General features: G+C 52.4%; 3 protein-coding genes across 8 annotated transcripts in view; 2 read left to right on the top strand and 1 right to left on the bottom strand.

The window, feature by feature from the left end:
- Positions 1 to 2,443: 2,443 nt before the first annotated feature.
- Positions 2,444 to 5,362, top strand: NXT1 (nuclear transport factor 2 like export factor 1). The gene is made up of 2 exons (XM_027559568.1): positions 2,444 to 2,740; positions 4,699 to 5,362. Exon 2 carries the CDS (start codon positions 4,753 to 4,755, stop codon positions 5,173 to 5,175), a length of 423 nt encoding a protein of 140 aa, XP_027415369.1. The 5' UTR covers positions 2,444 to 2,740; positions 4,699 to 4,752; the 3' UTR covers positions 5,176 to 5,362.
- A 6,633-nt stretch (positions 5,363 to 11,995) lies between these two features.
- GZF1 (GDNF inducible zinc finger protein 1) lies at positions 11,996 to 20,289 on the top strand. Of its 5 annotated transcripts, none has more exons than XM_027559561.1 (6): positions 11,996 to 12,096; positions 13,239 to 14,638; positions 15,715 to 15,809; positions 17,229 to 17,396; positions 17,891 to 18,048; positions 18,311 to 20,289. In XM_027559561.1, exons 2-6 carry the CDS (start codon positions 13,260 to 13,262, stop codon positions 18,644 to 18,646), a joined length of 2,136 nt encoding a protein of 711 aa, XP_027415362.1. In that variant the 5' UTR covers positions 11,996 to 12,096; positions 13,239 to 13,259; the 3' UTR covers positions 18,647 to 20,289. The 5 variants fall into 5 exon arrangements, with proteins under 5 accessions (XP_027415362.1, XP_027415364.1, XP_027415361.1 ...); XM_027559563.1 differs by lacking the exon at positions 11,996 to 12,096 and adding an exon at positions 12,126 to 12,188; XM_027559560.1 differs by lacking the exon at positions 11,996 to 12,096 and adding an exon at positions 12,195 to 12,532.
- Positions 20,290 to 21,596: 1,307 nt separating this feature from the next.
- Positions 21,597 to 25,137, bottom strand: part of NAPB (NSF attachment protein beta) — a 39,334-nt gene continuing 35,793 nt past the window's right edge. For both annotated transcript variants that reach the window (XM_027559565.1, XM_027559566.1), the window contains exon 11: positions 21,597 to 24,551. In XM_027559565.1, coding sequence (XP_027415366.1) covers positions 24,441 to 24,551 — 111 coding nt within the window. In that variant the 3' untranslated portion in view covers positions 21,597 to 24,440. The remainder of the gene's footprint in view (positions 24,552 to 25,137) is intronic.

The raw sequence follows: 25,137 nt of genomic DNA, 5'->3' as shown, positions 1-25,137 counted from the left end.
TGCCCACCTCAGTATTCTTGCCTGAAGAATTCCATGGACAGAGGAGCCTGGTGGGCTACAGTCCATGGGGTCGCAAAGAGTAAGACATGACTGAACAACTAACATTATGTTTGTTTATGCTCAATTTTTAATAGTTCCTCTAGTGGGGGGTGGTGAGGGGGTAGGGGTGGTAGTAGCAGGGAGAGAACAGCACACAATGGTGCTGGTCATCCTGTTTTGCAGGCACAACTGCCCAGCCATCGCCATAGACCACCAGGAGATCAGCTCCAAGTCACGCAGCCTTATCAAGCAAATGCCATCAGATACTGCAGCAGAGAACTATGTGGATAAGGGGAGAAGCTCGGTACCAGGTTTACAGACCCAAGGATACCAGCCTGTCTTCAGAGCTGCCAGCAGCTCGGCACATCTGACCAGCTGTGTCCTTCCTCCCTGGACAGACTCCATGAGGCAAATAGGCTACTGGCTCCACGGCTGCTCAAGCCAGGCTCATCTTCCAGAAGGCGCCCATGTGGTTTGGTGACAAATCCCACCAATTTGTTGGTACACTTGTTCCAAGTTTAAAAGCCAGTTGTTGGAAGGATCATTGGCAAATAAGCAAGCTGTTATCAATGCAAAACGTCAAAGCATACCAATGATTCCTGGATGCTTGCTTTGCGCCTGGCCCTGGGCTAAGCACTGATCACACCCTCTTCCAGTCACTCCTGACCCAAGGAAATGAGGGCATTACTGTCCCTCTTCTACACATGAGGCACTGAACCTCAAGAAGGTTAACTTACTTGCACAATCACTCTGCTAGTGCAGGAAGCCACACTAATTAACCTACAAGTAGGTTTGTTTATAGGCTTCTCTGATAGCTTAGTTGCTAAAGAATTCACCTGCAATGCAGGAGACCCAGATTCGATCCCTGGATTGGGAAAATTGCCTGGAGAAGGGAATGGCTACCCACTCCAGTATTCTTGCCTGAAGAATTCCATGGACAGAGGAACCTGGTGGGCTACAGTACATGGGGTTGCAAAGAGTAAGACACGACTGAACAACTAACACTGTTTGTTTATGCCCAATTTTTAGTAGTACTGATAATAAGGGGAATTTACTAACTCTTGAAACTAGAAAGTCTAAGCTTCAGGGTTGATTTGGTTCCCAACAGTCATCAAAGTCTGCTTTCTCCCCCTCGTTCCTGTCTGCCTCATGGCACAAGGTGCCCGCCTCAGCATAGCAAGATGGCTGGAGCAGCACCACCACACATCACATGCCCAGAAGGAAAAAGAGAAATAGCATCTTTTCCAAAATCCCCTGGCAAACTCCTTCTCTAGGTTCAGCGGCCCTAATTAGGCAGCCCACCACCCCAGAATTGCTGCCTTAGAGCCAGCAGTGTGTCTAACTTTCTAAACTCAAGGAGCACTGGAAAGTATAAAATAGGCTTGCTTGCAAGCCTATTAGAATGTTGTGAAGCAATGATTTGAACCCTGTCTGCTCATTCAAACAGTATTTGCCGATCCCTTGCTGTGGATCAGGCACACTTTAGATGGTAGAGACTAATCTGAAAGTTCCCGACCTCCCATCTTCCTGTTGCTGGCTGGGCTGCCTCTCAGGGTTAAACTCTTGTTTTCATCAGAACCTAGTGCTGGTTAAATATCCTCCCGACCAGTGTTTCTAGGATTGAAGAGGCTCTGTGACTCCAGACTGTTACTTAATTTCTGTCTCTCGACCTCCTAGTCTATAAAATCGGGAATAATGATGTCTCCCTGAAGTTATGAGAATGAAACGGGTTTACATGGGAAACATACGGAAACTTAAAAGCGACAATCCAACCCAGTGGGCATGCACGAGGTCAACTCTCGTTTTCATGCTAGTGATGCTGGGATTCGGAGTTTTGTAGATTAAATTCCAATTTCACTGGATCGGGCTTTGCAAAGACATTGTCTTGTGCATACGGTTCCAAAGACGCTAGTTCAATTCAAACGTTCTACTCAACCTACAACTTATTTGTTTATAAACCACATTTTTCATGGGGGGCGGGGGGCGGTAGCCTATATTGAAGAGCCCATCATTTTCTAAACTGGTCCTGAACTCTGAGAGCAAGCGTTCCCTTAGGAAAGCAGGCAAAGAACCGCCCTGGCATTGCCAAGGTGAACACACCCAGAACAGGCGGCAGCATCAGTTAACCCTTGCCTGGAGGCTTCCGCGCAGCCGCGAGACGGCACCAAAGCGCCTCCAGAGCCGGGGACCTGCGAGACTTCGTCCAATCAGAGACCTCACCTAACCTCGGGCCGGCGTCTATAGACCAATGAAGACTCGAGCGCGCGGTCTTCTGGGAACATGCCTCTCACGGAAGCTGCCCTACCCCCTGCCACACTTAGGCGGGGCTAGCCTTACGGTTGGCCGCCCCACTGGCTGAAACGGCTGTCCGTCACGGGGCGGGAAGGGGCCGGGCGCTCGAGTCTGCGCGTTGCTCGCTGGCCGCGCGCGGGAACCCGCAGAGGCGCTGGCTGGACCCGGCAGGTCCTCGGAGGTAGCGGTGCGACGGAGGCGGCTCTTCCCGGGCCCCCTTGGGCAGGCGGCCGAGGACCGCGGAGCCTCGGCTGGCCCGGCCTACGGTCACGGGGGGCTCCGCGTAGCCGCGTGAACTGAGCCGCCCACGCCGACCCTTGCGGTGCTTCCCCTGCACCTGCCCGCCCAACTGAGCCCCCCGCTGACCCGGTCATCTCCCGCACTGAGCAGGGCGGTCACTCTCGCGCAGGTAGGTGCCCCTGCGCAGATCTGCGCTCCCCGGTCTGGTAGATGACCCTCGCGTACGTAGGAGGTGCCCCCCCCCCCCCGTCAGTGGCCCCCGCGTGGCGAGGATGCCGCCTGGTCTCGCCGCGAGTATGGGGCGGTCGCAGTCCCGCAGAAACGACCGCTCCCTAAGGACCCTCGGGCGGGCAGCTGGTTGAGCTGCGGAGGCCCAAGATGCCGGTGATCGGCGTGGACGCCAGCTGATGGGGGCTCGGCTGGGTGCGGGGGGTGGTGTCCAGCGAGGGCGACGGGCCCGGAGGGGGAGGTTACAAACTGGCCATCCTGGAACCCTGCGTCCCCAGACTGGACCCAGAGAGGCAGGAGCCGGTGAGACAACCTCGCCGTCCCGGCAGGCAGCGTATTCTAGTAGAGGACAGATCAGGGGCGTGTCCACCCTCGACCTCGTCCACACCTGGGTTTTCTTTCCTCGTTGCGAAGTTGTTACCGTAACGCCTCATCAGTTCGCGGTGACTATTGAAGGACTGGGTGTATATAAAGCGTTGGGAAGTAGAGTTTGGAGCGAGTGTTTGCGCGGCGGGACTTGAGGCCCCACCCCCACCCCACCCCCGCCCCGAGGGTGTGGCAGGACCCGCGTCGGAGCTTGGCCTTCAGCGCTCTCTTCAAGGCCGGAGCTCTCCCCGCCTACCCCCCCTCCCCCTGGCCAGTTCTCTCCTGGAGGCTCTGACCTCCTCCACCTTCCTCTCCCTGACTCCCTCCTAACCTTGCGTGGGATCTTTTATCTCTTTCAAAAGCTGATTTTTTTTTTTTTTTTTTAAGTTAGACTCTCCCCATGGCTCATCCCCGTAAAGAATCCGCCTGCAGTACAGGAAATAAGAGAGGCGGGTTCCATCTGGACTATCCCCTAGAGAAGGAGATGGCAACCCACTCCAATATTCTTGCCTGGAGAATCCCATGGACAGAGGAGCCTGGCGGGCTACAGTCCATGGGGTCGCAAAGAGTCAAAGGAACACTGCTGAGCATGCATGCACAACGTTGAAATGAAAAAAAATACTCAGTATTTAAGTTTGTAAATCTAAATGCATCCAATATTTTAGTAATGTTGTCTTCTGTTGGATTTTTGTGTAGTGAAATATTTTAATCAGGCAAAAAAGAATAGAACTACAGTAGTTATTGTATACCCTGAAAAAAAAAAAAAGCAAATAATTTTTCCTTATACTTTTGGACTTTTTTTTTTTTTTTAAGGAAATGTTTCATTTTGGCTACAGCTAAAATTCTTCCTTGCTGTCACCACCTCCTCACCCCATAGAATTTCTTCTGTCTGGCCTGTCCTTTCTTGGCTCACAGGACTCCCCTGTGCTCCCTGGAGCTCTTGAGTCCTCACTCATTCCAGTCAGCTCCAGCCTTGCTCCTTAAGTAGAGCCCATAGTGAGATCTGTGGCCACCATTATTGGTGCTGTCCTGTTCTCTCGACATTTGTTCTTTTGCCCTCTTAGGAAGCCTGCCTTCTCTTCACCCTCCCAGGCCCAGTAGGTGAGCTCATGATAGACGGATCAGCCTTCGTTAGGCCACTATTCCCTTCTCCAGATGTGGTGTCTGCACCAGACAGTCACCAGCAGTTCCATGCTTCCAGGAAAAAGCAGCCTCCCACAGTCCGTTGTTATAAAATACTGCAGCTTATAAAATAAGGTTGTTAAAATTCATAGTAATAGCTGTCATTGCTGACCGTGTGGGTCTCAGGCTTTTTAACTGAGTGTGTGGTGTCCCCTGCTTCCTTTTATCCTGCACTGCAGTCATAGTCATGCACGGGTAGGGATGTTCCTGTCTCAAATGAGCAAACTGGAGCCCAGCCGGACCAGGCGTCAGCAGCAGGGGGCGCCCAGAATTTTGCCTCAGTGGGAGGACTGGTCCTTTGTGGGCCATGACGGTCATCAGCATTCACACAGGGTCTCTTCCACCTTCCAGCCGCCTTGGGTACAGGAGGCACCTGGGCCACGGCCTCCCTTGGCGGGGCCAGTGATGGCTTCCGTGGACTTCAAGACCTATGTGGACCAGGCGTGCCGCGCAGCTGAGGAGTTTGTGAACGTGTACTATAGCACCATGGACAAGCGGCGGCGGCTGCTGTCCCGCCTGTACATGGGCACAGCCACCCTGGTGTGGAACGGCAACGCCGTCTCCGGGCAAGAGTCCCTGAGTGAGTTTTTTGAGATGCTGCCTTCCAGCGAGTTCCAGATCAACGTGGTAGACTGCCAGCCTGTCCATGATGAAGCCACCCCGAGCCAGACCACAGTCCTTGTGGTGATCTGTGGGACAGTGAAGTTTGAGGGCAACAAACAGCGGGACTTCAACCAGAACTTCATCCTGACGGCCCAGGCCTCACCCAGCAACACAGTGTGGAAGATCGCCAGCGACTGCTTCCGGTTCCAGGACTGGGCCTGCTAGTGGGGTGGCGGGACACCCCCAGCCTGAACCCTGGGCTCGCTCAACTCTGAGGGGCCCCTGTCTGGGCATATACTGGTTTGTCACAGCTGCCTTTTTGAAGTAGTAAAATTCTCTATTTTTCTATTTGCCCAGGAGAGACTCTGGTTCTGGAAATTCTGATGAATAAAATGTTGCTTCTTTTCTCCTTGCTGGATGTGTTTGGGCGATACTGGGGAGAGGGGCCCAGGAGAAAGAGGGTTAAAGCTGCAAGGCCAGCAGAAGGCACTGCAGAGACGAGATCCAGGGCTGAGCACCTGCCCCAGGCACAGGTGTGTGCACAGGTGTACCAGAGCCGGACTCAGCCGCACACACAGAGGACACCCTTGGGACTCTTCGAAAATCAGCAGGCACACATCCTGGTCGAACTCCTGAATCTCAGAGGGTGGGCCTGAGCGTTTTCGGCATTTTACAAAAGCCCCCTAGCTGTCTATTAAAACATTTTAGAGAACCCCCTGACTAGGTGGTTGGACCCGCACTGGGACTTTGCACCTGTGCTGGGAGTTACATGGATGAAAACAGGTAAGATACCTGGAGTTAGCTAATAACTGCTTGTAAACAGGGAGCTCTGTTGACTACTCCCTTACAAAGAGGAGACCTGCTTTTAAGAGGAGGGAGTACTGAGGTGGGGCCGGAGGGCATCAGAATTAGATGCTGGTTTTACTGACCCTGAGGACCAACTCTCCCCATTTCGCCAAAGTAAAGAAAAAATGAGCTGTTGCCATCATCCTTTGATTAATAGATGAGCTCTTGTGGACACACAGTTTCCCCAGGTAAATCTGTGATCAAAGGTCGGGCTGGGGGGTGTGGGTTAGGATTAGGAATGGGGGACTTGTGTAGGCTGCACAGATGGTAGGGACCTCTAGCCCTGGGCTATGGCGTCCACTGGGGATGGCTAGGCAAGGTGGGTATAAGGATCTCACTCCCCTCTGATAGAGGAAAAGGGGCCTGACCTTGGGGACTGGACTGGGAGCTGGCAGGACAGAGGGACAGGGCAGGAGGCTGGACGGTGGCTGTTGCACAGAGGGTGGGGGGCAGCGGCAGCCTGTACTTCAGGGCAAGCCCTGGTCAGTGTCCCAGGCTGGCATGCAGGCCTGAACACAGAGCCCGGTGTGTGTTGTGGGGCTGGTGGGGTGGGGGGTGGTGGGGGGGTGGCTCAGATGCCGGATCACTGGGCCTCTGGGAGAAGCCAGGCAGAGAGTGGACAGGGTCCTCAGGGCTCAGAGTTACTAGGGGAGCAAGAACCCCCCACTGCAGGAGGTCTGTTTTCTAAGGCCAGATCTAAGCAGTCTTGGGCTCCCCGGGTGGCGCTAGTGGTAAAGAACCCACCTGCCAATGCAGTAGATGTAGGAAAGGTGGTTTGATTCCTGGGTTGGGAAGATTCCCCGGAGGAGAGCATGACAACCCATTCCAGTATTCTTGCCTGGAGAATCCCATGAAAGAGGAGCCTGGAGGGCTACAACCTGTAGGGTCGCAAAGAGTCAGACACGACTGAAGCGACTTAGCACACACGAACTAAGCAGTGCTGAGGCCTCAGAAAACCCACTCCAGTGCCCCAAGAGAAAAAAGATCCAGGTTCAGAGATAGCCAACTCCTCTTACAGAATGCTTCCCTCCAAAAGCTCATGACTGAGAAACTCAGTGATGACAGAGGTTGGTTCAGGGGGCTAGAGGTACACCAGCTTGGCTGAGGAAGAGTCCAGACACAGAGCCTTCTAATCCTCGAGGCTTTGAGGGGCTTTAGGTGAATGCAGGACTGTCTCATCTACAAGTGAGTGCCACATGTCATCAGGGTGCCCCACTGAAGGGCATCAGCTGCTGTCTGACCACTGAGAGTCCACTGAGAGCTAGGTCAGACATCACTTGCTCTGTGGGTCTTCGCTAGTGCAGCTAGCATGCAGGCCTGCACTTCAGAGTAGCAGGGGTTCACAGCCCCTCTGAAGGCGGCTTGAAGACGCAGACCTGTCTGTGATACAAATATGAAAAATCTTTGAGAGTCTCTGAAGTTCAAATACTTGGTAGAATATTAACAACAGTTGTTACAGGCAGCAAGAACAACATCCCCAAAACAGCTCAAGATACTTTGCACCATTTTAAGCCCCGTTTTACAAAATGAGGAAACTTGCTTTGTGTTTAAAAAAAAAAAAAAATTCCATATAGGCTTGCCCTATATGCACGGACCGCTGGGAGGATTGGCAAAAATGTTAAGTACGCCTGTCCTTAGGGACTGGGTTCTAGAGTTTTAACACGGAGACAAGGCACTTGATGCCGAATGTCCTCGTAGATTTTCATACAGTGTGCGCATCATGTTTTTTAAATTAAAATCTCATTTAATAATCAAGGCTGTTTTCACAGCCAGAAATAGGGGCATTCAAGTTGCTGTGAACACCTCGAAGAGTGGCTTCCCACCCCAGAGCGTCCCCACCTGAGCCTGACCCTACCAGTGAAGTATCCAAGTAGATAACGCTTTGAAACATCCTGGGTTCGCGGGGGAAAAGAAAAAAAGGGGCGGGAGGGTGTTTTATTAAAGATCACCACCTGGCCCTGTGAGAAGTTAAAGTCTGGAAACGCTGCCCAAATTTAAGGCAGGTGAAGACGTGTCTGATCTCATTGATATAGCCCCAGCTGACCCAATACGGCTTGGCCTGGCCCACTTGAACCGGATCTCGCAGTGAACCGTACAGCCGGACCGCGCTAGAAAACCCCTGCCCGGCCCCGCCGCCCCGAGGGTGGGACAGAGGGCCGGGTCCCCACCCTGAACCCAAACCGCGAGGCCACCGGCCCCAGGCACAGACGCCCGACCCGCCTCCGCCCACTCAAAGGCCACTAAGCCGCGCATCCCGGCGCACGCAGGGAGGCCAATAGCATCACCGGCGACGTCCGGGGACCCATCGGAAACCGAGGCTCCAGCCCCGCCTCTCGTCAGCGCTCGGTGGGCGGAGGGGGCGGCCTCCGGAGAGGGCGGCCTCCTGTGGACGGGGCGGGCAGCTCCGGCTACCCTCCCTGGGCAGTTTAGAATTTGATGTGGGGAGTTGCTTACGGTCTGGTTCCAAAGATTCGCTTTTAAATCAGATCATTTCCTGGGTACAACAGCATACCTTCTTTATTCATTACAGTATAGTGAAGATTTCCTCAAACATTTTTCCAGCTTTAAGTATAATTGACAAATTGTCTTTAAAGTGTACATGATGATTTGATAAACATATACATTGTGGAATGATTACCACGAGTTCCATTTAACACTTTTTAAAACGTTGTTTTAATGACTGCATAATAAACCAGTGCATGGGTATATTCAGTTGTCTCCTTCTGGGCAAGTAGGTTGTTTCCAAATTTTCACTAACATAATTACCTGAAAGCTGTTCACTCCATTTCCTCAGGATGACTACAGGGCGTTACATGGAGATAAATATCTATTCCCCTGAGATTGCATTTCCCATGCAACTTCTCCTGCATCACAGGTTATGTTTAACTTCGGGTCAGTTTGTCCTATTCATTATCATTGCTTTTTATAGTGATGTCTCTGCCATTCGTACATGTATGTGAGTTGTCCATTTGTATTCTTTGTTTTGTATTAGGCTGTTGGTGTTTCTTCATTTTCTAAAGCTTCTTTGAATAGCCTGCTGTAATTTCTACCTTGGAACCTGATCAGGTAGCATTTCTAAAGGGAACTGAATATAAAACTTATAATAATCACATCCAGTTTCTTCACTTTAATCATTAAAACTATTATGACCCTGAATAAAGAAGTCCTTTCAGCACTGAACACTAACCAACTTAGGTAGAACACAGAATTTTGGCTGCTTTTTCCACATATCCTGGTTCTATGTCTACTTGGACTTTTAACAATTCTAAATACTTAATGTGCTCTTTTAAACACTTAGGCTCTTTGTTAGTGACAAAGTAAGATTGCAGTGGTGTTACATTTTATATGCAATTGTCCTATAAAGAATGGTGGGTCTATTTTGACATCTTGTGTTGAAGCAGATTAAATTGTGTGGCCAGATTAAATTTATCCAAATGTGGTGCTCATGATAAGAGGATATATGTATTTTTAAAACATACATGGCTTAATGGAATCTGAACTCTTTCCACAAATAAGGTGCTATTTGTTCGTATGTTTCCTATCTTCTATCATTAGCATATACACTTTTCTTGGAAACATTTTATTTGGGCACACATCTTGAAGACTGAGGACTATTTTTTGAAACTATTGAGAGTTTTGATAAACAGAACATCATGCTGAAGACACTGTATGTGTAAAAATCCCTTGCTTAAAGTTGTTTCCATCCATCAGTGAGCATGTGAACTTGGACCCCAGGCACTGCTGGTGGGAATGGAAAATGGTGTGGTTGTCATGGAAAACAAGTTGGGGGTTCCTCAAAAAGTTAAACACAGAATTACCATATGGTCTAACAATTCTACTTCTAGATACATACCCCAAAGAAATGAAAGCATGGACTCAGATTCTTGTACACCAGTGTTCATAGCAGTCACTGGCAGACCGATACCAGGAGAGTGCAGAGGTGAGAGATGGTAGCCATGTGCCCAGGCAGTAGGGCTGGATTGCTGGACTTTAATGGGCAGCACCCCCCCCCCCCATGTCCCCCCAGCACCTTAGAAACCACACTTCTCAGTATTCACTTTTGGATTCACACAAAACAGACATGGAACATCTAGGATGCTATTGATACTTAATCATACCCTCCCTAGTTCCCATTTGACGTTTACCTGATCTGACAAGAGACAGCTCTGTTGTGTAGCGGCAGAGGCGTGTGGCCAGCACAGAGCTGAGTTATGGAGGTTCAATCCTAGCTGTCTTGTTCTCCCTGTGTGATCTTGGGTAAGTTGGCCAACCTCCCTCTGCCTCAGTCTCCTCGTTCATATAATGGGGGCAATAATACTACCCCCTCAGAGTTTTGTGAGCAGTGACTAACATCAGTAATGGGGGAATGGTGTAGTAGCGGCCCACCTTCTGTAACCATGAAGCACGCTCTGTTATTATCCTAAGACTTGAGACCAGTTTGGGTGAAGTTGCTGGGAGGAGATCTGTTTGCAGGAGGAAGTCAGGCCCTCCCTGGTGAGGGAGGGAAGGAGATTCCAGTCTGGAGAGAGACTAAACTCTCAGGGCATGCACCTGGGCCTGAGGCCAACCTCCAGAAACTGGGATGACTTCTGGAAATCCTCCTGAGAAGGAGCACTGTGGGATACACTTCCTAGTGCACCTGGAGGGAGGAAGAGCCCACGAGTGTGTAAGGAGGGCAGGAAACCGGCAGAGTCATCATGTTTTTTTAGCTGCAGCAGAAAACAGAGATTGTGCAGTAGCTACAAATCAGAAGCTAGAAAGTAGGGCGGAACAGATGGTGGAACTGCTTATCTTGTTTGGGCTTCACTGTGAATAGCGGCTGACCCATTTCCCCAAGGTCACGGGCTTCTGCCCTGACTGCACCCAGGGAGGGCAGGTGGGCACAGTGCCAGGTGGCAGGGAGGGCGTGTGACATGTGCCCTGTGTGGAGGAAGAGTTGGGCCATGGCAAGCTGAGCTCAGTCTTCTGCCACACGGCCTCCAGGCTCTCTGGTCCTGGGCTTCTTCCACTAGTGACACTGCGATCCTCAGGGCGAGGCCTCCCACTCTGGGATGGACTTGAGCGCTTATAGTCCTAAACATGGAAACTAAAGGATGGTAAATAGTTATTTTCAATGGCTTCCATTCCTCCTGCCCTGACAACATGGAAAAGAAGCTGCTGCCTAAGGCGCCGTTGCCTGGACCCTGGCATCCGGGCCCTGCTACCCGGGTCCACACTACGTCCCAGCCGCTTCAGGCAGATGTTTTCCAGACTGGTACAGAGACAGTAAGAGAGGGCTTGTTCTGGACGAGGACCGTGCAGAGGATCTGCCTCGTTTCTGGACGTTGTCTACACTATGCAAACTGAACCAGAAGACACAGGATGAGAGGTCGGCCCAGGATATGCCGGGCCTCTGGGACAAATGAAGACAAAGGGAGGTTCGGAGCGGCGACGTGAAGCCTCCAGAATGGGGCGGGGTTGCGGGGGACTGCCCAGGCTCCGGGATCGCCTGCGGACAGCCGAAGGCGCGCACACCCCGGGGAGCGGTGGCCCGAGCGCGAAGCTCGCGGCTTTCAGAGCACAGGCGGCTCCGGCTCACCTCACGGCCGCCCGCGCGCCTCGCCTGCGGCCCGCGCGCCCACAGCGACCCCAGCCCCGACTCCGCTAGGTGCTGCCCGGCTAGACCTACAGATTCCTGCGGCACGTGGCGGCGCCCCGCCCCCTCCAGGTGCCACGCCCTCCTGGCTCCTCCCACCGCCACGCCCTCTTCCTGCACCACGCCCCTCCTGGCTCCTCCCACCGCCCCGCCCCTATGACCCCGCCCACCAGACGCTCCGCCCCATCGGGTGCCCCGCCCTCCTACCGTCCCGCCCATCCGGCTGGGGCCCCGGGGGAGAGACCTGTGCGTGAGGCGCGGGTCTCCCCCACGGGTCACGTGACTTTCCCGGCCCTGACCCCTCCCCGCTACCGCGTCGCGAGAAGCTCAGAGCCGCCGGCACAGTGTTCTGCGCAGGCGCAGATCCTACTTCGCGGCGGGTGACGCAATTCTGCGCAGCCTGCGGGGCGTGCGGCGGCAGCGTGCGTCGGATCACGTAACTTTTCCGAACGGCTTCCGCTGCCTCCAGTGCTTGCGCAGGCCCGCCCCTCTACCAGCTGGAGGCGGGGCCGGGCCCGACACGGCCAATCGGTGTCGCCCTCGCCGACGCCCCCTCCCCCCGCGCCCCGCCCCCCGTCCGTCCGGCCGCCTGTCTGTCCGTCTGTCCGTCCCCAGGCCTAGTCCTCGGAAGCGTGTCTGCGGCGGCGGCGGCGGCGGGGTGGCGGGTACGCGGCCAGCGGGGCGGTGGGCGGCAGGCCTGGCCCCCGCCTCGCGCTCAGTGGCCACCCGCGGGCTGGGAAGCCGCCGAGGAGTCGGGGTCGGTTCAGCGGGCGGCGGGCTAGGGGAAAGGAGGCCACGGCCCCTGCGTCCGGAGGGCGCTGAGGGGCTGGACCGGGACCGGTGAGGCCGACCTAGGGACCCGACCGCACCGGGGGGACGGAGGCCGGGTCTGGGAGGACGGGCCCGACTGGAAGGCGGTGTGCTCTGCGGGAGGCCCAAGTCAGGCCCGGCCGCTCCGTGACCGTGTCAGGGCCCCTCCAACCCCGCGAAGCCTGCCCCGGGGTCGCCGGGCGGCCGGCGTGGCTGCCACCCCCACGGCGGCCTGGCCAGCCTCCAGCCCAGGAGCCGCTGTGGCCGGAGGAGCTGAGGGCCCTGCTCCAGGTAGCGCAGCTGGACCCCAGCGCTGTGCCCCCGATCGCTCCAGTGCAGTAGGACGGGCGTCCGGGGGTGGAAATGCCGTGGATCGTCCGCTACTTTCCAGGAAATTTTCTTCGTAGAAAGTAGATATTTTCTTCAGTCGGTTGTTTACAAAGTCAGACAGGGTTTGCTCTCCTAACGGTGGTGGCCATGTATTTTATCTGGTTTCCAGATCAAAGTGTTTGTGTTTTGGTCGCTAAGTCGTGTGTCCGACTCTTTTGCAACCCCGGGGACTCTAGCCGGCCAGGCTCCCCAGTCCATGGGATTTCCCAGGCGAGAATACTGGAGTGAGTTGCCATTTCCTCCTCCTGATCAAAGCAGCACACCTAATTTATTGTTGCTTTAAATTCTGTTTAGGGGGTCTGGGTCTGCAGGCAAATAACAGAATCACCTCGAGAAGCAAATTGTTGCTTTAACATATTTCATTAATAATAACTTTAGGACAGCCTTAGTCATTTTTCATACAAATGTCTCTGGAGGTACATTGGGACTTCAGAAAAAAATGCTAAGATGTGATGTGTGACTTGAAAGTGTACGGGAGAAAAGTTAGGTTTTTTAGGTCGTTAATCAGTTTATACCCTCTAAAGAACTGATATATAATCCTCACAGTTCTTATTCCTTCTGCTTCGGAGGTTGCTGTGCATAAATAATTCTTGGTTTGTGTTCAAAGGTGTTTCTGGGAAGAAGCAACATGGAGAGTGGTGCGGTCCTGCTGGAATCCAAGTCCTCCCCAATCAACCTCCTGCATGAGATGCACCAGCTCCGCCTGCTGGGTCACCTGTGTGACGTGACCGTCAGCGTGGAATACCAGGGCGTCCGGGAGGAATTCATGGCCCACAAGGCAGTGCTGGCAGCCACCAGCAAGTTTTTTAAGGAAGTGTTCCTTAACGAGAAGACTGTGGATGGTGCCAGGACTAACGTCTACTTAGACGAAGTGCAGGTAGCCGACTTCGCTTCCTTTCTTGAGTTTGTCTACACGGCCAAGGTACAGGTTGAGGAAGACCGGGTACAGCGCATGCTGGAAATGGCAGAAAAGCTGAAGTGTTTGGACTTATCCGAAACTTGTTTTCAGCTGAAGAAGCAGATGTTAGAGTCGGTACTTTTGGAGTTGCAGAATTTCTCAGAGTCTCAGGAGGCAGAAGGGAGCAGCGGCGCCCAGGTTACGGCTGCTCTCGCCCCTGAGGCCTGGGCAGGGATGGCCCCTGATGGCCCTCTGGCCAATGGGGTTGCCAGTTCTTTGGATCCCCCAGCAGAGAGAATCGGCAATGGCCTATTGCCAGATCTGCCCCCGAGGAAGTCCAGGGAGAAGCCAGACAAGAGGAAAGAGGTGGCTAAGCCCCCCTACCCCAAGCTCAGAAGGGCTAGTGGGCGGCTGGCCGGGAGGAAGGTGTTCGTGGAAATCCCTAAAAAGAAGTACACGCGCCGACTCCGGGAGCAGCAGAAGAGTGTTGAGCAGGACATGGGGGGCTGCGGGGGCCCCCGGGAGCCCAGCCCAGAAGCCCTGGAAAACGAGAAAGAAGCAGTCACGAAGGACGAGGAGGACAGCGGGGCTGGGGCAGGGGTAGAGGCCGCGCCGCCCAAAGTGGGACGAGGTGAGGAGGGGGACGAGGAGGAGGAGGAGGGAGAGGAGGGCCCGGGTCGGCGGAGGAGCAACTTCCAGTGCACGCGCTGCGAGAAGGCCTTCCTGTACGAGAAGAGCTTCCTGAAGCACGTGCGGCTCCACCACGGCGTGGCCACCGAGGTGGTGCACCGCTGCGACACCTGCGGCCAGACCTTTGCCAACCGCTGCAACCTGAAGGGCCACCAGCGGCACGTGCACAGCAGCGAGCGCCACTTCCCGTGCGAGCTGTGCGGCAAGAAGTTCAAGAGGAAGAAGGACGTGAAGCGGCACGTGGTGCAGGTGCACGAGGGCGGCGGAGAGCGGCACCAGTGCCAGCAGTGCGGCAAGGGCCTGAGCTCCAAGACGGCGCTGCGGCTGCACGAGCGCACGCACACCGGCCACAAGCCCTACGGCTGCTCCGAGTGCCCGGCCACCTTCTCGCAGCCCTCAGCCCTCAAGACCCACCTGAGGTAGGCCTGGGGTGGGCGTGGAGGCGTGGGCGGCTGGCGTGGTCCCCTCTCCCCGGAGGGGTCACTGTTCGGTTGCTCCTTCTCGAAGTCGGGGGGTGCTTCCATTGTCTGGGTTCTCCCTGGAGACAGATGCGGGGATGGCGCTTTCTGGGTGGGGCCTGGGCTGATGGGGACCCCAGCCTCCCGTTCAGGCTCAGGGGCCTCTCTCCACCCCTTACAGACCCCCATCACCCCTGCTGAGTCGGGCCAGAGACCCCAGACCCCCTTACTTTGGGACCCCGGCCTGAGACCAGCCGGGTGGTGCGGTCTCCCTGGAGACTTCAGCAGAGGGACACTTCTCTGGGCTTGGAGAGTGCCTGCCACCTGTCAGTCTGATAAGCTCCAGGGTTAGGACAGATAGGAATAACGTGTATTGATTCTGAAGTACAGGGAGGTGACATTCAGTTTTTAAACAAATTCCCTTCTGATGCTCAGTACTTATACTAGAAATTCAGACAAAGCAGTTTTCCACTCTCCCCGAGATCTGCCCTCACCCTGGGCCAGTCTGGGGGTGGTAGGTGGGTGTTCATTGTCCTTTCCCTGCCCCAGCCCGGCTCAGGAAACGTGGTGATGGTCACTCCGTCCTTGCCCTGACATGCAGGGCTGACGTGTGCGCCCTGGGGACCAGCTGGCTTCACGTGTTAACAGTTCTTTCTAGACTGTTACACTGAACTGGAAAAGGACAGTAAAGGTTTTGACCACGTGGTTCTTTGTCAGTCTAGGTGACTGTTCTTAATGAGGCAGTTTTATAAATACCATGCAGTGCTATTGAGTGTTTTAATCTGTGGAGGTGCAGCCTCTGCCTGCATGTGGGGCAGCACTAACCACACGGCATATTTGGGGGGCTGTGTGTCCAGCGGGACTTGGCGGTCTTGCCTCAGGCAGAGACTGACTTGGGGCTGAGAGTCCTGGGCCTCACTACCTTTCAGTCCTTCACATTCGGGCTCGTGGAGCAAAGGGTTTCTGCAGGTGAGGGAGGAGCTTGGTGATGGAGTGAGCTTTGGAACACAATCTGAATTATTCTGTTATGCTTTCAGAATTCACACGGGGGAAAAACCTTTTGTCTGTGATGAATGTGGTGCAAGATTCACTCAGAACCACATGCTGATTTATCATAAAAGGTGTCACACAGGTAAATATGCTGTTGTGATTGAATATATTTCCTGGCTGTAGAGGGAAACTGCAGTTTATTAGTTTAGATGTTGCTGTCTGCCTGGGGTTCAGGTTAAAGCCCGGACTTGCTTCCTCATCTAGTAAGTGAGCACAAGTAAATGAATAAAATATGCCCACTGCCTCCATGGCCATGACCTTTGTGTACTGCTGGTCCTGTGTCCTAGGCATCCAGAGGTACCCTGGTGTTTCAGCCCCATGTTCCCTTTCCAGGAATCTTTCTCAAAGAAACTGCTCAGAATGTGGGGAAAGCCATATGCTGTTATCTCCATTCTTGCTGTTTCTAATAACACAGAATCAGGAACAAATGGACTGTCCAGCCCCAAGAAAGTGATTCAATAATCGGGTAAATCCACCCCGTCCCACCCAGGACCAAGCGTTTGGGCCTAAGGTCTCTAAATATTATGAAAAATGCCTGTGCTTGGTTGTCAGCTTGAGAGATGCGCAATGAAGCATACAGTGAATCCCAGCTTTACTGAAAACCTGCAGACTTAGGAGTTACGAGGTGTTGAAGTGGTGGAATTATGGGGTTCTCAGAAGTTTTATGGTATAATTTCACTGGGCTAGGGAGAACGTTTAAGCTCACCATTCTGATTCTGTGCAGTGCTCCTGGGGTCAGAGCCCCGGGGAGTCCAGCTGTTGGGTACTGTGCTTATCACACAAGCCCAGTTCTTTCCTGCCTGCATTTAAAAGGTTTACTTCTCTGCACTGTCCTGTGAGCCTCAAGTTCAGATGGTGAGGCAGGTGAGCCACTTAATGATGTGAACTCTAGACTGAAAAAGCAGAAGTGGTGTCTGATGAGAGTGGAGGAGGGGAGGTCAGGTCACACTGAAGCATTCAGTTAGAACTGGTCATTTGATGGACTTGCTAATATGTTCAGATTTTATTGAAGCCAGTTTTGGCATTTGAGAAATCAGGGCAAACCTAACAGAGAAGTCTAGGGCGCAGACTGCACAGCATGGAGGGTGGACGCCCTCCTGGTCCTCACCTGCCCAGCTGAGCGGTCGCTGCTCCAGGACAGCCACGTGTGTTCACCACAGACTCCGCTCCCTTCCAGAAGGGCTTCTGCTAGAGACCCACCACAGCCCTGTGGAAAAGTCCAACTTTTCCAGCAGGCTGTTCTTGTTTGGGAATGACTGCATTTCCAAAATGTGAGCTGGCTGGACATGCTCTTTCATCATAATCTACTGGAATCTTTCTGGGGATTTCAGGGGGCAGTTCCACCAACTTTGAGTGGGTAGCAAGTGCTGTACCTGAGTAGATGTTTCTGGGTAGTTTTCACAAGAGAAGGTAGCCCGCAGCCTGTTGGGGCACTTGGGAGGGTGGACCCGGTCCTCCCGCCTGTGTCACATCTAACTCCCTGTCTCCTCTCTCTGTGTAGGTGAGAGGCCTTTCATGTGTGAAACGTGTGGCAAGAGTTTTGCTTCCAAGGAGTATTTAAAACATCACAATAGGATCCATACTGGGTCCAAACCCTTTAAATGTGAAGTTTGTTTCAGGACTTTTGCTCAGCGGAATTCACTTTACCAGCATATCAAAGTCCACACAGGTATGGCTGGAGTGTCGCCAGAGATGGGAGGTCACTGTGCAAGAAAACATCCTGAAGGTTTTATTGAAAAATTATTTGGAATTTAACTTTACATTGTATGTCTTAATAGCATTTCCTGAGTTTCTAGTTTCTCTGACGAACTGGAACGGTCTGAACATGTGTACACAGATGTGGACATGTGAACTTTTTCAAACCTTCAGATTAGAACTAGGGGTGACGGTGTGCATGTCCTTTTGGGACACCACACGTGTGCATGGTCAGGTGTGACTAGAAAGTAGGTGAGCTGCCCACAGCCATTGCACCAGCTGTGGGTGAGGCCACGGCCCCCAGGGCCCCTTGTGGCCTGCGTGGGGGGGGGCGGGGGGGGCACGTGTGCTCCTGCAGCCTTGCTATGGCTCGGGGGGGGGGATGTTGGGGGGGTGCTACCGTGTGGCCACAGAGCAATAGGCAACCCCTTCCCCTCCTATCCCCCTCTTTCCATCCCTTCCCCTCAGGGGAGCGGCCATACTGCTGTGACCAGTGCGGCAAGCAGTTCACGCAGCTCAATGCCCTCCAGCGCCACCACCGGATCCACACAGGAGAGAAGCCGTTCATGTGCAACGCATGCGGGCGGGCGTTCACCGATAAGTCCACGTTGCGGCGGCACACTTCGGTAAGCCAGGCTGGCCCTGGGGGTGCTGCTTCCAGCTGTGTGGCCCTGGATGGCAGAGTGCCCGTCCTCCTGCCCTGGGGCTCTCCATCCGGGATGGGGGCCTGGTGCTGGCCGAGTCCGTTCTGACGGGGACCACGGTGAAGACAGGGGTCTGATGGGTGGAGAAGGCTGTCGGGCCCAATGACAAGTGGCTGTGAACCGGGGGTCTGCAGACCCTGGACAGGGACATGTGGGTGACCGCTGTTGTGTACTTGCTCCACAGATCCATGACAAGACGACTCCGTGGAAGTCCTTCCTGGTCATCGTGGACGGCTCTCCGAAGAACGGCGACGGCCACAAGACTGAGCAGCCTGACGACGAGTACGCGCCGTCCAAACTTTCCGATAAATTGCTATCTTTTGCAGAAAATGGCCATTTTCACAACCTGGCCACCGTCCAGGGCAGCATGCCTGCCATGCATGAGGACAGCCCCGCAGACCCAGCCTGCAAGTCCGACGGCCCTGTGGGGTCCCAGGACACGCTGCTGGCCACTGCCATCAGTGAGCTTAGCGAGCTGACACCACAGACAGAGCCAGGCCCACATAGCTCCGCTCTCTGACCCACGTGGACTGGAGCGGGGTCACCTGCCTGGAGGGTTCCAGCCTGCACTTGAGCACGGGAGGGCTGGATGTGAGCTTTCGTCAGGGGCCAAGAACTGCAGGCAAAGAAGCGGGCAGGGATGGCTTCCACAGTTTCCTGAACTGCTACCTGCACGTCGCTATCAAGTCATTTCTCAAGCTTTCCCTTAGAAATCCTGATCCGCATGACCTCAGCCACACTTCATCAGCAAACAAGGCAGTTAGCGTCGCCTCACTGACCTCTGGTGGCAGCGCCCTGATGCCCGGCAACCCTGATGCTCGCAAGGCCACGGTTACTGCTCAGCTTAATCATGGAGCAGAGCACCAACCCTGCTCTTGGAGCTGTGCACCAGCTTGCTGCCTTAGGCTTTGTGTAGGTTTGTTTCTGACACTTTAAAGCTATTTTTCTAACAAGATGAAAGAAAACTGGGACCACGTATTTATTTCAGCCGTTTCTTTCCTGTCAAACTGAAGCCCATCAGAGATACTCTGGGCTGAAGAGATGAATGACAGCACTTGGCCCCCACCCCTGCTTGTAGGCCCCAAACCGAACACTTGTCAGGTAGCTGCTCGTAGCACACATGCAACTAGGAAGCTGGTCATTAAAATGACTTGAAGTGAAATGTGGCCATCAGGTTTCCTTCCTAAAAACCCAATTAGGTAAAAGCTGTCCTACCAAAGACTAGCAGAAAACAGTGGAGTAGTTTTTGCAAGGAGGTGTGAAAAAAGCCAGGGGCTGAGAACACTTGAAACATAGTGTAGTTCTTTTATCCATAAGCAGCAATGCAGTGGTTGTGGCAAATCTAAGAACACAAGAGTATTGGTAGTTTTGCTAGACTTTTACTTCATTTCTGTGATTTTTCAGAAACCCAGTGTTTTTCATTACTGTGTGAGGAGCCTAACACAGGCAAGTCACTGACACACGTTCCCCTGGGAGCATGAGCAGATTGGGCGCGCTCCTTCCTCTCTGATTAGCCTTAACAGTGGACCACGGAATGGCCAGCCTTGTCTTAAATGTGCCTGTCTCACGCTGGCCACTCTTGCTCAAGTGGCATTTGCATCCCGCCCCAGCCTGGTTCCTGACCTGCTGGCAAGGGCGGTTCACTGGGTGCACAGTGCTTTGACTCACAGGTGACCCAGATCAAAAGCAAAGAGTTCCTCTCACTAGTCGCTCTTTTTCTTACATTTTAATTTATTAAACTTTCTGTGAAAACACTCATTTTGTAAGAGAAAGGTACTTTATGTTTAAGTCTAAGATGGAGACACAGGCGCATGAAACGCCACAGGAAGACCCTAGGTGCTTTCTTCCCCGTGAGACGCTGACAGTGCTCCGGCGGCTGACACAGGCCACACGCCTGCTCCTGGGGTACTGAGTCCCACGTCTGTCTCCTGCTGTGACAGCAACACCCTCTTGTATTTACAGAAGAGAAGTTATTTTCACACACGTTTTCTCTCAACAGAATGAATCTGCGTGCTGATAAACTGTTTTATGGGATAAAGTCATCTTAACGAGAAGGAATAATAGATTATTTTGTTACCTACTGGAATTAATTTTTGTCTTGAATTTGTTTTAGAGATTCTACAAAAGTTTTATGTGTTAATAAATGTTTGTTTTGTAAAAATAGTTTTGTAAGGCTAAGTTCATTTTCATGATTACAATTCACGTTCTGTAGAAATCAGATTCCTGACTGAAACCAGTATTTGCATTTTCTGGTCTGTGGAGAGTCTCGACAACTCTGTCTGCTGCACTCGTTCTGAGATGTGCCCGGCCCGGCCTGGCCCAGTGCACAGGCCTGGCCTCGTCACGGCCATGGTAAGTCTGCTCCACAGAGCCTCCTTGTCTACGGTCACTTTGTCTGCTTCTGGGGAGCGGAGGGGAGGGGAGAGCTGCTCCCTAAACTTTGCTGAAGGTGCATCTCAGGGATTTGGGGACATCTCCCGTTTCTCCCCATCTGGGTGCTGTGTTGCCAAGTCAGTGTCAGCCCCAGACCCTCTGGACATGCTACCCAAGGGGGCCATTTTGCACCTTCTAGCCTTCGTGTGGAAGACACAGTCAGCCCAAACTCCAGATCTCCCCTGCCTCTGCTTTTACCCAAAATTTGTTGTACAGACTTTGCAAATAAATTTGGCCAGTTGGTAAGGGAAGACCTTTCTTAAAGATGACCTTCACAGAAATGTGGTTTTACCGAAGGCAGTCACCTAAAGTGACCAATTTGAGTGTGAGTTACAATTGAAACTAACCTGCATGTCTCGTGCCTTGCCACAGCAGGGACATCTTTTGAGACCAAAAGAGTGCCTGTCCCCTTAACTTGATGGTGTTCCTGTCGCTTAAGGTGAAAGGTGATTTGTCCACAGGCACCAAGGCAGGCAGGAGGACATAGGCACAGGGCCAGCTGGCACATCAGTCAGACCCAGCTGATGCCTAGGAACTGCCCACTTCCCTCTACCAGCAAGGGACTATGGGACCCTCCCCAAGGCTGGCCAAACCCACCACGAGGGCTTCTGTTAGGAAACAAAGATTCTGAGAGAGGCATCTGAATGAGAAACTAACCTTGAGGATCAACAACGGGGCAGAGCTCCTAAATGGGACCACCTGTTAGACCATGTATTGTGAGTTTGCCTCGAGTGATCTTGGAGGGATGTGAACAAGGCCCTGACAGCACCTAACGTGGCTCTGCCAAGATAGACCAACCGCTGGCCTCCACCACCAAGGGGCCGCTCCTCCCTGAACCTTGTCGTGAGCTCCCTGACCTGGCAGCAGCAAGCATGGGAATGCGGAGCCTGCAGAGCCCTCAGCAGACCAGCAGTGGCACCAACCGACAGGACTGGTCTTCACAGAGCCCGGATGGTCATGCCCACTGCCCGGGGACACCTTCCAGGATGAGAAGCCAGCCCTGACCTGTGCACATCAGCCAGGAAAGACGCACCACGCTGCTCATAACTGGGACTTTATTTACTGTACAGGTTCACACAAAATACACTGACTCTGCGAAGGTGGATTTATCATCCAGGGTGAATTTTCATAATACACCCTCCCCGACAGCCCTGGGGAAGAGAGGCCCGGAACCCCCGCAGAAGCCATGGGGGTTGACTCTGGGCATCTGAAATACATGGTGTCAGAGGAAACAATAAACACACACGCTGTGGTTACAGGGGCACTGTCACACGCGGTCACGACTGCAAGGACACTGCTTCCAAATCATTCAATAAAAAAGAAGTTCACACTAGCTAGAAAAACATTGCCACAAAAAGCAAAGCTTTCCCATAAGAAATTTTAACTCTTGACAATGAACTAAACATGACTCGCTAAAATACAAAGACTGCAACACAATCATACTTTGTTCATAAATAACGATTTATAAATACTGGAAGTCACAGCGCTGCCCACTCTGATGGAATGTTTCTAGGGAGGAAGCCTGTAGCTGTTCCTGGGACTTTTTTCTTCTCACTTTTATGTTCTAGTGGTCTGTTCTAGCCATTACAATTACTTTTTCATGTGAAATATTAAAAACAAAAGCATCTTAACTCAGGCACTGGTCCTAGTGTTCATTTCAACACAACAACTCTGATGTGACAAAAGTGAAAGTGGCTCAGTCGTGTCCCAGCTCTTTTGACCCCATGGACGATCCAGTCCGTGGAATTCTCCAGGCCAGAATACTGGAGTAGGCAGCTGTCCTTTCTCCAGGGGATCTGCCCATCCCAGGGACTGAAAATGGTGCCAATATTCTCAAAAATACAGGTCTTCAGACAGGTCTGTCAGGGGATCAGGATAAAAAGCTAATAAACGTCATTCGATTTTTCCTTTACATGGTCAGACCACAGGTTTCCTTAATAAGTGGAAGCAGACTTTCCAGACCAGCAACAAAAGTGCATGGCTGGCAGGGAGGGTTACTGTCCCCCAGGTAGGCAGGCCTGCAGCCGGAGGACACACGCTCATCTCACCCACGTGCTTCTGACAGGCTGGGCACTGAATCACATAGAGCAACAAAACCCCACTTCTCTAAGTGTTTTTTTCTTAAGAGGTTCCGATAGGAAGTGAAGAAGTACCAAGCAGGCTCTGTTCCAAAATGGACCATAACCAACAGCCAGCTTTCTTTTAAGGATCCCAGACCTTTGAAGGAAAGAAGGAATCCTCACTGGATGCCAGGGTCCAAGGTCAGAGTACCCCATGTCTCCTGGTCCATGACTGCCCCGTGGGCTGGGATAGAGCCACCACTGCCCCCACCTCTCCACCAGCCCAGGCCGCACAGATGACCCCGCAACTACAGCCACCGAATCCTCACGGCTGCCCACAGGGCTGCTCCACGATCAGGCCTCCGCTGGTCCTTCTCAGCCTCCTTTCTGCCACTTTCTGCTCCCTCCTAGTCGGACTTATTCCCCATCCCCAACCTTCCTCCCGACTCAGCCCTCAACCTGGACCCACTCTCTGTTTCTGCCCAACAGCACCTTTGAATCCCAGTTGCTGGCCATCCAAAAATGCAATACCTTTCAAATACCAGTTAACATCTGACAGGACATAGGAAATCCCATTTATCTGTCAACACTGCCATTACCTAGCAATAAATGCACATCAAACAAATCACTTAGAAGAGATTCAGGAAACAAGAGCACGTCTAAAGCACAAGGTTATTAGCACGTAACATAAAGTGCAGGGATTAAGTTCATAGGTCAATAGCGCACATATATAAGTCAAAACAATAGGACAGAATTCAAATACACCAGATAAAACAATCCATCAGCTAAGGGCAGGTCCCCTCAGCAGCTCACTGGGACTCTTTCCCGATGGTACAGTAAACTGTACTGTACTCAGGCCACCAAGCCCATCGTGTCCAATTAACAGATAAAATGAATGACGGACAATTAAAAATGAAAATGAATGACATACAAGCTTTGACTGATATAACCTCTCGGCTCTGGTAAGGATGTACACAAGGGGGCACACGGGGTGCCCTCTCAACGTGGGAAAGTGTGTGAACATGAAAGGGATATGCCAGTTCAAATACCTTTCTGTGAAGGTGAAGCAAGGGTCCTGCCCCAACTAGAAGTGGACACTCCCTCCAGGAAAGGAAGACACCTGTCTCTCCTAGATCTCACGCACAGTGCACTTATGAGCTCAGGTTCAGCTCCACACGGCCACACACGTCAGCAGGCCGTGTCAGGAAGCTCCCTCATCCCCACTGCAAGCAGCCAGCAGGCCCGGCTGACCTGAATTCTCACATGCACATCAGCTACAGAACAATGCACAAGAGCAGGGAAACGGGTCACTGGCACTGTCAAAAGAATCACGAAATAACAAAAAGGATAAATAATTCTAATGAAGAAAGCCATAAATGCATTCCAAACAACCATCCTACACTAAACACACACGTTTAGAGAATCCACCAAGGTGCAAGTTCACAGAGAACATGCAAAGCATCTATTACAACAACTGGGTTGGGCACACAAGTCCAGGAAAAGGGACATAAAAACATGTGTCAAAATGAAACACGAGCTCTGCACATACTGAAATAACAGGAGGAAGATTCTGAAGCAGTTCTTGGAAAACTCTGGGGACTCTGACAAGCGGGAGGCAGCCCATCACACACTCACAATACGCATAGGAGCGGCCCACCCGCCCACAGCACAGTGATACACGCAGTGGCTTAAACACACACACACACACCATCAGGCTCACGTGCAACGAAATGAAGCCGTTGAATGGGCATCCCACAATGATCACTGGCCCTAACGCGAAATGAACAAGGACTCGGCGGCATGCCGCAGGGACACTGCGCCTCACTTGAGGTCTCCGTCCCCCTCCCCATCCCCCTGGATGGATTTCTTGATGCGCAGCAGCATGGTGGTGAGCCACTGGTCCAGGCGGGAGATGGAGTCAAACTCCTTCACCTGGTGAAGGGAAGAGAAGCAGAAAATGGTCCACGGAAACACAGTCAAACACAGAATTACACTGTACTAACTCTAAAATCATTCATTCTACTTTACAACTTTCTTCATTAAGAGCTTTTTACATTGCTCTTATGCTAACATGCCATGGCAAAAATCCACAGCAGCGTTTGTAACTGGACAAAGAGCACGTTTAACATGACAAAGGACATAAGACTTTGTATAAGGACAAAGGGACGTGGAAAATTAATGTGGCTCCAGTCTCCAATGAACACAAAACACAGCTGCAGAGAGGGAAACTCGCCCTCCCACCATGGCTTCAAAGCCAGGTTGAATGAATTACTGAAGGGCACTAAGAAATACACTTTGATTCTAAACATAAGATGGAAAAATATGGGAAAACAGGGAATTGGTGAATGTAGAAAATTTTTTTCCATTTTATGCCAAGAATATAACAAACTCTCACTGCTTTATTTTTATGTTTTAAATTTAACTGATTCAACTGATATTACTTCACACTTATTTATGGATCAGATTATTTTCCATAGAAAATATCCAAATAAATCATAACTGTATGTGATATATATTT

The sequence above is a fragment of the Bos indicus x Bos taurus genome, chromosome 13 (genome assembly GCF_003369695.1).
Source record: "Bos indicus x Bos taurus breed Angus x Brahman F1 hybrid chromosome 13, Bos_hybrid_MaternalHap_v2.0, whole genome shotgun sequence".
Lineage (NCBI taxonomy): Eukaryota > Metazoa > Chordata > Mammalia > Artiodactyla > Bovidae > Bos > Bos indicus x Bos taurus.
Note: the sequence above shows the minus strand (reverse complement) of the source record. Positions and strands in the feature narration are given on the sequence as shown.